We start from the raw sequence: 11,381 nt of genomic DNA, 5'->3' as shown, positions 1-11,381 counted from the left end.
TAGAAATACATATACACTGCAACAAAAGTTCCTGTCACATGATATAAAACAAGAACCTGATCAAAGTAGACGCACACATGAAATAATTCATATTTTCAGTGACAAGCAAAAACAACTATACTGGTTAATATCATTATCACTGACTTAATTACTATCACCATTGTTTTTGTATGTCATACTGCCCTTCTATTGTGTACTGCTATTATTATTGCTGTGCAGTATTTTTTATTGATTTGTAAGACTATTTAATTTTATAATACAATTGTTGATTTTTACCATTTTCTTTTTATTTGTTGGTTTCACGCTGAATTCTTTTACGTAAAAGTTTCTGGGTTAAATTATTGTTTCAATTCTGAAGTCAGCACTATGTTTTGATGAACGTGGAGGTTATACTCTCAATGAGAAGGACAACTGTGTCGAGAATGAACGTGTAGTGATTCTGACAAACCCGAATGACTGTTGAAAACTGAAAATGTGTACTCCACCATTGTTCAACTTGCAATTATATGACGTGTGTTGGCATTATTTCATTCAGGATGTGAATCAATGATCATATGTTGCCACTCTTTAGATTACACTATCATTGAAAACATAATCTTGTGTTGTGTTTTTATCGATCATCCAGCTCTACCTATACGTGTATGTACTATATGTGACTCCAGATACGCGTGGGCTATTAGGAAAGCCAACGAATCAGTATATATTAACATGCGTCCGACTTAGCCGATGACGCTTTAGTAATAGCTCGAATCTACGAACTACTTATGTGGGCTGCCAAGTCTCCAATGTGTAGCCACATATAATGTAGATTCCACGAACTTTATGTTGTGAAACAGTGTATGATACTCAATCATTTATGACTCCGGATCGGGAACAGAATGATATCTGTACATGCTATTAATACTGTCAACACACTATTAAACTTACACGCAACAGCCCTTGATAGAATATCACACGCAGTTGTTATGCCCAAAAACAGTATCCAGTAATGGTTCATTCCGACGCCTGTCACTTAACATGTCTCACATATGACATAAAAAAGGAAGTCGATATTTGCAAGAGTGATTTGCATGTCCAAGTAGGATATATTTTTTAGAGCAAACAAGTTTGAACTGATTAGGAAGTATTTATTAACGTTGACAGCTGAAATAAATCCACTAGCAGAAACACAATAGTAAAAAGACATCGCCTGATGTTTCAATGACCCATAACATATATAGAGAATGAATTATTGTCATATTAAATTACATAATTATCTAGTGAAAGTTTTTTTATGAGCTTCACAACCATGTTTTTATTTATTTTCAGATATAAAGGGTATATTTTAAGACAAAAACGTCATGTCATTACTCAATTTATAACTTCAGAATCTGCGAAGAAATGATAACATGTTAAGAGCAACTCAGGTGATAAAATGTAGCATTCTGTCAATCAACGCCTTTGTCATATATATATATATATATGAGTATATATATACACACGCACACACGCACACACGCACACACACGCACACGCACACACACGCACACGCACACGCACACACACAGACACACACACACACACACACATTTAGGTGAACACCAGAACTGCACATCATTTTTGTCACTGATGCGAAAGTCATCCTTGTTGTCATGCAGTGGGTAGTGTTTTGTCACTCTGAATCTGTATGCAATAATCTAAATATGAAACAGATGAGGCGGTCTCACTGTTCTTCTGTATTTCTAGTTCAGGTGGGTAAATCAGTGGAAGAGAATTGGCTATTTGATGATCATTGAACGGTATCAGATCAACATACCTGGAGCTTAAGTTTAACTTGGCCAAATCATTAGTTTTGACTTTGCCGATCCGAGCAGAAATCCCGAGAAAGTAAATTACAATGAAGATTGCCTACCTAACATAAATTTATATATATGCTATCATCAAATGCAACAACCATTTTAAAACATTTATCAATATATATAAATGTTTTAAAATGGTTGTTGCATTTGATGATAGCATAATAATAAGCATATTAGATTTGCTGGATACTCATAAAATTGTAAATGAATGTCGCAATGCTTTATATTTTTATAGAAATGAGTAAGAAGTGATATTCATATTCTGTATATGGCAATATATATATATATATTGCACAATCTCTCATTTCCAGTTTTCCAATATACCGACCAGTTTCTACTCGTAGTTTATGAGAACCCAATCTAAACAACTGAGCAAGTTTCAAATAGTTGACAACGATGGTTCAACACATGGCTTTGAACAAGGAGTATCAAAATGTCTGTGTGCCTTTCACTAATGCAGAATGTCAGGCTTGTTGATTCGAAACTTTTAGTCTATATAAAACTTAATTTCGAACCATCTGTTCTTGCCAAACAAATCCGAATCCACAGAGCTGTAATGTGTTTTTAATGCCAGATGCCCAGCTTTTACAACAACTACTTTCCATTAGTACAATAAGTTTATAACATTTCTTGACAAAACGCTCATTTGACATTTTCAATACTTTACACCAATATTTCATAGACCTATGGATGATATAAATATGCAATGGATATCTTCAACATTCGCCTCGCACAACATGCGCTGGCACAGAGAATAAATACCTAAATATCGTTCAAAGCTGCTAAATGTACAATTTCTATTTCCTTAACAACATTCAGTCCCCATATTTCCGCACCGTATTATTAAATAGGAAAAATATCTTAAAGATCAAGTCAAAAGGAAACGAATGTGACCTAAATATACCAAATAATACCTGCTTAGCCTGATATATGCTTGGTCTGTACCAATGATCTACCGAAAGAAACAGATCAGCGATAAGGGGAGCGCAATTGGTACCCATGGGGATGCCTACGTCTTGCCTAAATGTCTTACCCCCAAAGGTTACATAGATATTATCAATGAGAAAGACTAGCTTTTCGATATTGTTTTCTCAGTAGCCTGCAGATGGCATTTGCTTTCATTTTTGACATATTATCCTGAACCTCTGAAGAAAGATATGTAACTTTATCTACGGTCACCACATTTTGTAACAAAAGCCCCATGGATCAAGGAATGAAGTGTTTCCTCTAGTTGGTCATACCCTCCGCTTCACCGTGAAGACCCGGGTTAGAATTGGTCATCATCAACCAATACTTGTAAGACTATCGGGATCGGGTGGCCAGGATCGCTGACTTGGTTGAAGCATGTTAACGCATACCAACTGCGAAGATCGATGCTCTTGATGTCAGTCACCTGTTCGCCCTGATCATGTTGTCACGGTGTTTCAGCAAAACACCCGCACTTCCTTCATCACATCGGGATTTCCTCCCACATCAAACAGACACGCCTTGATATAACAGAAATACTCTGCAAAGCGGCGTTAAACCTAACAGACGCGTTTACTCACAATCAGGAAGTAAACGTTTAACAAAGACTTCAAAGGAGGAAGTATTACTTTATTCTATACATGGAATTCATGTCACTACTGAGCATATATACAGCTAGTTGCAATGGCATTATATGAGTAGAAAAAATAGTCGAACACAGGCATTTCGTTCTTTACGTTTCTTGCAATATTTAGTCTTGTACATATGCCACAGAGATACGAAACAGAATATCCATGATTCAACCAAAATCAAACACAGCCTAATTAAAGCAATGGAAGGAAGTCACTCGTCCGTCCGTCTTCATTTCCTGGTTGCTCTAAGGCTGAACATCCCCGATAATCTCTCTCTCTCTCTCTCTCTCTCTTTCTCTCTCTCTCTCACTCTCTCTCTCTCGTTCTCTCTCTCTCTCTCTCTCGCACACACATACTCGCAGGTGAACAAGTGATCATGACTTGCATTCGGATGTGCCTTTGCACCGGTGAGGCAAGATGCGCTTTTCTCGAAACACATATCATCACCATGTGATAGTGATTCGTCAACGCATGCTCAATATCTAGTTGGAATTGTACAATGGGCTCCGCTAGTTGGCTTTTTAATATGAGGTTCTTCGTCTCTTGATCAATAAACCGTGTACATGTACGCCCTTTACTTGTGCTGACCATCCCTGGGAAGAACACACATATCCCTTGATTACATCATCTGTTACCCAGTAGGGGCGGTGGGGTAGCCTAGTGGTTAAAGCGTTCGCTCGTCACGCCAAAGACCCGGGTTCGATTCCCGACATGGGTACAATGTGAGAAGCTCCTTTCTGGTGTCCCCCGCCTTGATATTGCTGGAATATTGCTAAAAGCGGCGTAAAACAATACTCACTCACTCACTGTACTATAACAATTCCTGTACAACTTGAATCGTGTCAGAACTGGCCCCTGACCTGACGCCGCCTCCGTGGTCTTGTGGTAGAGCGTCCGCCCGGAGAGCGGAAGGTCCGGGGTTCGATCCCCGGCCGCGTCATACCAAAAGACGTTAAAAGATGGTACTTGTTGTTACCATGTCTGACGCTCGACATTAAGGGGCTAAAACAAGGACTGGTCGGCTCGGAGTCAGTATACTGTGTCTGAGTGGGGTATTCATGTTAAACTGCGGCATGGTATCTCAGTGAGCTAGCACTATAAATCGGCATCAGTCCGGACTAGTACAAGCAGCCACACACACACACACACACACACACACGTGCATGCACGTCGCTATATAAGTGTAATAATCTTGGACGCGACGTTAAACCCAATTTCACCTCACCTCACCCTGATCTGACTGACACTAATATTCAAATCAGTTCATTTGGGCAGATATGTACCTTTCTATTTGCAAGATGCACATTCCATAGTATTGTAAATATACACGTAGTGTGACAAGAACGGATGCATTTAAATGCATTTGGTGAAAGTCATATTCATCGAATTTTACATTAGTTGTCTAACGATCTATTCACTGAGATTCTATAGTAAGCCGGAAAATGAAATCGGATTAGAAAACCAAAAGGAACCAATGTTTAGTTACAAGGAAATACAAAGGCTTTGTATGTTTTATATGTAACTATGCCATGTGCAGTAAAACACGAACCGATTTAGCTGATTCAAGGCGGTCACCATAGAGCACAGAAGGAAGTATTCACATCACATTTGTTGAACACATAATTTCTTGTTTTGGAAGATTAAAACTTCATATTGTTATCAAGTTTGATTAACGCGAACATGTGTTTATATTCTGTCCTGAAACAAATTGACTCCAATTGTCTTTGCTTCCCGATTTCAAGACGCCAGCATGAAACATAATCATCATAGCTCGATAGTCAGTATTACAGTATTAGGCATTATTTAGTTCTAATGATTCAGCCATGGTGGAAAGTATAACAGAAAATGAATTCATAATGTGTCCGCGCGTTCGTTTTGTTTACAGCACACAGGAGGAAAACATGGTTACAACCCCGCATCCGACAAACACTGAGACTGAGATCACGCGTCCATCTGAAACATAAAAAGACAAAAAATATTAACATGAAACTGACACCTTCATCGTTAACCCTTTACTTACATGTAAAGACGTATTACGTAATAGTACACATTATGCAGATACTATAAAATCCATGTTATATTTCAAAGGTAAAACAACACAGTGCGTGTACGCTACGCCACTCATGAAAATATCTTCCTTTTCTCTGTCACGAGATGAGAAAAACATTATATTTCACTCCACACATGAAATATCCTCTTACTTATATACTTTTTGTTTAGTTCTCTCCGTAAAATTAAGTATTTCATTATAAATGTAATATGTAGGGTCAAACAAACTATTTGTGATGAAATATACGTGTAGTATATTCTTCAAAATATATTCTTTAAAACTAGAAGACCGTACAAAAATGGCGCTTTGCAGTCTCGATTGACGAGTTAAGTGAGAGTGAGTGAGTGAGTTGGGTTTTACGCCGTTTTAAACAGTATTCCAGTTATATCACGGCGTGTCAGCTTAATGTGGGAGGAAAGCCCGAGTGATGCAGGTCTCAGACGTTTACCACTTCGGTGAAACCCACGAGCACGGGTATGGTGCTGACAAACCTAGAAATATAATCGGGGCGAACCGGGATTCGAACCCACAATCATAGGTTTCTGGCGTGTCCAAGGGACGCAACTCTGCACATCGAATCGCGGCGCCTTAGACGACTGGGCCACACGTGCCCCCGATTTAAGTGAGAAATTAACAGTTGATGACGACACATTTTCGAGAGAATCACAAACGGAAAGAAGTGATATTTACTCCATAAATGGCCATCTGTCATTATTTTGCGATGTCAACGTGAAACTAACGTCAAAAGGACGTCAACGGTGAGTGTACGGGCAAGACACTTACGATAAAGGGAGACAATTAACGGGGAGGTAACTCTTGTATGACAATAGTTCCCTCAAAGTCTTATTTTCACTGCAGTGGAATATCAAGTGTTATGTTCACTGCAATGAAAATTTTTTTTTTTCTTAACTTCAGAAAACTCAGTCTTTCACTCTGAGTGAGTGAGTGAGTTGGGTTTAACGCTGCTTTTAACAGTATTCAAGTCATATCACGGCGTGTCAGATTAATGTGGGAGGAAAGCCCGAAGTGATGCAGGTCTGAGACGTGTACCACTTCGGTGAAACCCATGAGCACGGGTATGGTGCTGACAAACCTAGAAACATAATCGGGGCGAACCGGGATTCGAACCCACAATCATAGGTTTCTGGCGTGCCCAAGGGACGCAACTCTGCACAGCGAATCGCGGCGCCTTAGACGACCGGTTTACCTGTGCTCCCTCTTTCTCTCTGAAGTATATAATAAAGTATACTCTTCACGATTACAGTTTAACGGACCTGCAGGTGATACAGTGTTGGGAGGGTTCGCAGCTGGTTCTTTGTTCAAGCTGCAGGTCTGATTTCCATCATCGATGTTGTTTGTCCATGACATTTCTGTAAGTAACAGTTGGGTGTAGACATGAATGTATTCATTGAGATCACAACATTTCTCTTTTATTTCAGCTTCACACATTATGGTTGTGAGAAGCAAGCTGATATGGTATTGTTTATTAACCATAGTGTGCAAGAATTGAATCAAAGAGCAGCTGTGACACGAAATTTACTGTTAAAAACGTGTAGTGAACTATTATGCTTTGCCTGGACATTTGACACGAATTTTGAATTGAAAGCTGAATAAATGCATGTTCACTAATGCCCTTAGAAATATTCTAGGTAAATCAAGGACGACATACTGTACATTATCCAGTCTCCAATAGTGGTTGACATCATGAGCAGAAGTTACAAATTAATTGTTGTTTTAGTTGGGATACCCTTGTGTTTTTGACGCACCTGTGCTAACAAGGTCGAGGCGATGTCCGCAACCAGAAACTCGACTTCCATCTGCCTTGGTACAGTAGTACATGCCTACGTAGGTGGATGTAACATTGTTCAGCACAATGTGGGCGGTGGTAGATGACGAGGAGGCGACAACTTGTGCAATCCTCCATCTCAGGGTGTCACTGCGCCAAGCGTAGATTTTGGAAGGGTTCACACGGATGACGGTTTCATCAGCAGGAGACTTGATATTCACATCTGACACAATCAGGGGCATGTTCCAGGTCATCACGGCGTTAGTTCCCTCGCGAGCATATGTGACGTCCTTGTGCTCTGATCTGGAATCTATAAAGCACTAATTAATGTACATGCTAAACAACCTCCAGTTTAAACCGTTAACATTGTGGACATTGTTATGGATATACATGTATGCATTCATTTCTTGTAGATAACTACATAAAAGATGTAGGGTAAAGGGCAATAATTTGCAACAAATCACAAATAGCTAGTTATCAAATACAGTAAGCTACGGTTATAACGAACACAAAAGGATCACTAATTTTAGTTCGTAATAACCGTAGTTCGTTATATTCATATATATGTTCATATATATATATATGTGTGTACATACACAACATATATACAACAAATGGCCGGGAATAAAGTTCGTTATATCGGTCAGTTCGTTATAAGCGTGTTCGTCATAAACGTAGTTTACTGTACATTGAATGATACAATTATTATTCAAGCCTCCGTAAATTGCAGGGGCGGTGAGTTTGTCCAAAGGTTTTGGCCTTTGCTCTTCACGCCAAAGGCCCGGCTTCGAATTCTTGCATTGGTACACCGATTTCCCTGATGTCCCCCTCCGGTGTATTGCAGAAATATGTCTAAAAGCGGCGTACAACCGTATTCACTCACACAGCTGATTATTTCTAAATAAGGTGCACTTAGTTTAATGGTGTGAATGCGGTAAAAATTTGCTTATTGTCCAGGCAATACTTCATAGAAAATCACAAAGCCGAACGGGGCGTTGTGTTACCTTTCAATTCCACTTCAATCTAATTTATTTAATGACATCAGCATAATGAACACTATGTACACGTGCATGCGACAACCAGCTACTTACAGTCCTTTCCCAAGACGTATTCCTCGCTCCAGCTGGACCTTATCTGACCCTCAAATACAGCTTGACACGAGTATCGTTGTCCGCAGTCCTTCTTCTCGACACCGGTGATGGTCAGATTACTGTAGAAATATTTCCATGTGTTCCAAATCATCATATTTGCGGCCATTTTATACCTCTCGCCTTCCACCAGTGCTACTTCGTTCTCCCGCCAGGTGAATGTTATCTCTGGATGCAGGTACTTTGGTAGGATGGATGTGTAACATGACAGACGAACACTGCTGCTTCCTGGCGCCACTGTGTCCGGGACCACCATGAAATGTGTGTGAACCTCTGGAAAGACAGAATAGACATGTCAGCATAAGCTCAGATTCATGCGCCCGCGATCACCTGGTGTCATCACTGATTTTCAGAAACCCAGTCATATCACTTTCATCCTTTTGCCTGTACCGTCCTATGGAAGTCCTTTCGTCGGATAACCTGCGTTGACATTATCTATTTAATGGATTGAAATGGTGGTGTAACTTACGCCGCAATCGGCAAAAGTGTAGCTTTATTATATCTGCCTGTCATTAATTAAGGGGCGGTCGGGTAGCCTAGTGGTTAAAGCGTTCGCTCGTCACGCCGAAGACCCGGGTTCGATTCCCGACATGGGTACAATGTGTGAAGCCCATTTCTGATGTCCCCCGCCGTGAAATTGCTGGAATATTGCTAAAAGCGGCGTAAAACCATACTCAGTCAGTCAGTGTCATTAATTATATCTGGGAGACAACCCAGTAATTGATATGGGGGGCAACGGAAACGCTGGCTGGGTGCAATGACACACAATTAACCACCCTAACCACCCGCCTTACCACCCGATCAATTTCTGACAACCACTTAGGTGCAGGAATCCATTCTTGCTCGGAACTCCACATATGGATTTGAATGAGATTAGAATTTGATTTCGCAACCGGTATAATTAATATAATTTACTATAATCCTTTATAGATCTCAGATAAACATTCAGATCGCAACAGGTAAGACATGTGATTAAAATAACCAATTGTGAATGTCTGAATGTACTGTTAACAATGTCCTATAGCATACAGCTTATATACGTAATTCAAGAACGTGTTAAAAATAATCATTTGTTTTAATGTCTGGTGCTTACGTATGACATCAAGATTCACTCCACACTCGGGAATCCAGTTTCTGCCTGAGCCACTTCCGAAGCATCTGTACTTCCCAGCATCGGTCAGCTGAACATCATGTAGAATGAACCTGAACACTCCAACTCCCTGTGACGTTAGGTTACCAGTGAATTGTATCCTCTTTCCAAAGTTGTGTTCTAACGTTGTGTAATCAGTAACGGTAAGTAAATGTTTGTTCAGGGACTCATCCTTGACGGTGAATTTTCGGACACCTGGCGGGTGCTGAGTCCATGACAAGGTCACGCTATGACCTTGGCGACCATATACAGTTGATGTTGCTGAAACAAAATTATCAGTTGTCAAAGTTTACTAATCCAGTTCAAGATTATACGATTCATTCGATAAATATGTCGTTTCATAACAAATCTTATCTGATATTTATTTTATCAACGGCTTTAGCTTTCTGGACGTTCACACAATCAATATTCTATCTGTCCAAATTTTGTCAAACCACAGTTTTCGAAAAACCAGCAAACTACCGTCCTGTGATAAAATGAATATGTATAGTTATGTTCGATAATATTGACAAAAACGATAACTATTAATACGAGAAAATACTTATTTCCTTCTACATGTTGGTAATTAAATGAAACTACAGACCTCATATCCCTCACCTTGTGTGGAAAATGTGTGCTAGATCAGTGCCCCCTTGATATGACATTCAGGGAAATCTAGTGAATTCCAACTGCATAAATTTCATATGCCTTTAAACGATGTTCCTTGGCGAATGCCTAGGAGAATCTATACTAACGTTTAACTTGTCCACCATGAGTAAACGAGGTTTCGCTATTATGAATGCTTATAATGATATGCTGCACAAGTACTCACCTTCCGAATTATGAAATATTCCAAAATGAAACGAATATACAATACAGACACTTATGGTCCCGAACATAGAAGGCTTCATGTTGGTGTCAGAACTGACGACTGAAGCAAACACAGTAACTACTGAAACGATGTCCTAATGAACTAATGAAGACCTACTTCAACTGAGCGTTTGTTATATGCCTTCCTCGTGTGGGTCAAATGCTTTATACATTTCTCGATGAAAACGAAACAGAGTTGAGTGGAAATTTTTTGTTTCCGGGTTGCATATTAAAACAGTCAGAGCTGTTATGAAAAAATGACGATTCTCTATATAACCTCTCATCACAATAAGGAAAAACAACCTGCTTTTAGATTTTGATTTCAGATTTTGTTTTTATGTACATGTACACGTATCACAACTGAAAGTATTGCACCGACATATAAATGTTGGTTTAATTTATAATGTATGATGCATCCTTGATGACTTTCAAGCAGACAATTGTTATACTATTGCATTTGAATTTGTAACATGACACGAGGAATACCAAATACCAAATGTCTTTTAAAATGGCCAACATAAATATGCGTGCGTGCGTGCGTGCGTACGTACGTGCGTGCGTGTGTCTGTTCTTGAGTTTGTGTGCGCAAGTTTTTATGTGAGTTTCAGTGTGAATGTTACTCTGTGTGTGTTTGTGTGAATTTGTGTGTGTTTATGTTTGTGTGTGTATGCGAGTATTTGTGTTAGTCTGTGTATATGTGTGTTTGTGTGAGTTTGTGTGTACGTTTATGTATGTGTGTGCATGTTTGTGTGTGAGTGTGTGAATGAGGTGTGTGAGTAATGTATGCATGTCGTACAAGGTCGACATAGGACCGCGTTGGGGGACAGGCTGGGTTGACTTTGGTTCATGGTACCCTGCTCAAAATATCAGCGACTGGTGTGTCTGGTCTATTATTCAATTATTCACACACTATTGCAATAGGTGAAACAGAACAGTTACTACAGAGCTAAACAACAAACAAA

At 39.5% G+C, this 11,381-nt stretch overlaps 1 protein-coding gene across 1 annotated transcript; it reads right to left on the bottom strand.

The window, feature by feature from the left end:
• Positions 1-4,901: 4,901 nt before the first annotated feature.
• LOC124122910 lies at positions 4,902-10,534 on the bottom strand. Its single transcript, XM_046486107.2, has 6 exons — positions 10,382-10,534; positions 9,514-9,831; positions 8,364-8,693; positions 7,253-7,582; positions 6,761-6,856; positions 4,902-5,389 (listed from the first exon to the last, which is right to left on the bottom strand). The coding sequence occupies exons 1-6, from the start codon at positions 10,458-10,460 to the stop codon at positions 5,316-5,318; spliced, it is 1,227 nt and encodes a 408-aa protein (XP_046342063.2). The 5' UTR covers positions 10,461-10,534; the 3' UTR covers positions 4,902-5,315.
• Between the last annotated feature and the right edge of the window lie 847 nt (positions 10,535-11,381).

Source organism: Haliotis rufescens, unplaced genomic scaffold (genome assembly GCF_023055435.1).
Source record: "Haliotis rufescens isolate VD_foot unplaced genomic scaffold, xgHalRufe1.0.p SCAF_18, whole genome shotgun sequence".
Classification (NCBI taxonomy): domain Eukaryota; kingdom Metazoa; phylum Mollusca; class Gastropoda; order Lepetellida; family Haliotidae; genus Haliotis; species Haliotis rufescens.
Note: the sequence above shows the minus strand (reverse complement) of the source record. Positions and strands in the feature narration are given on the sequence as shown.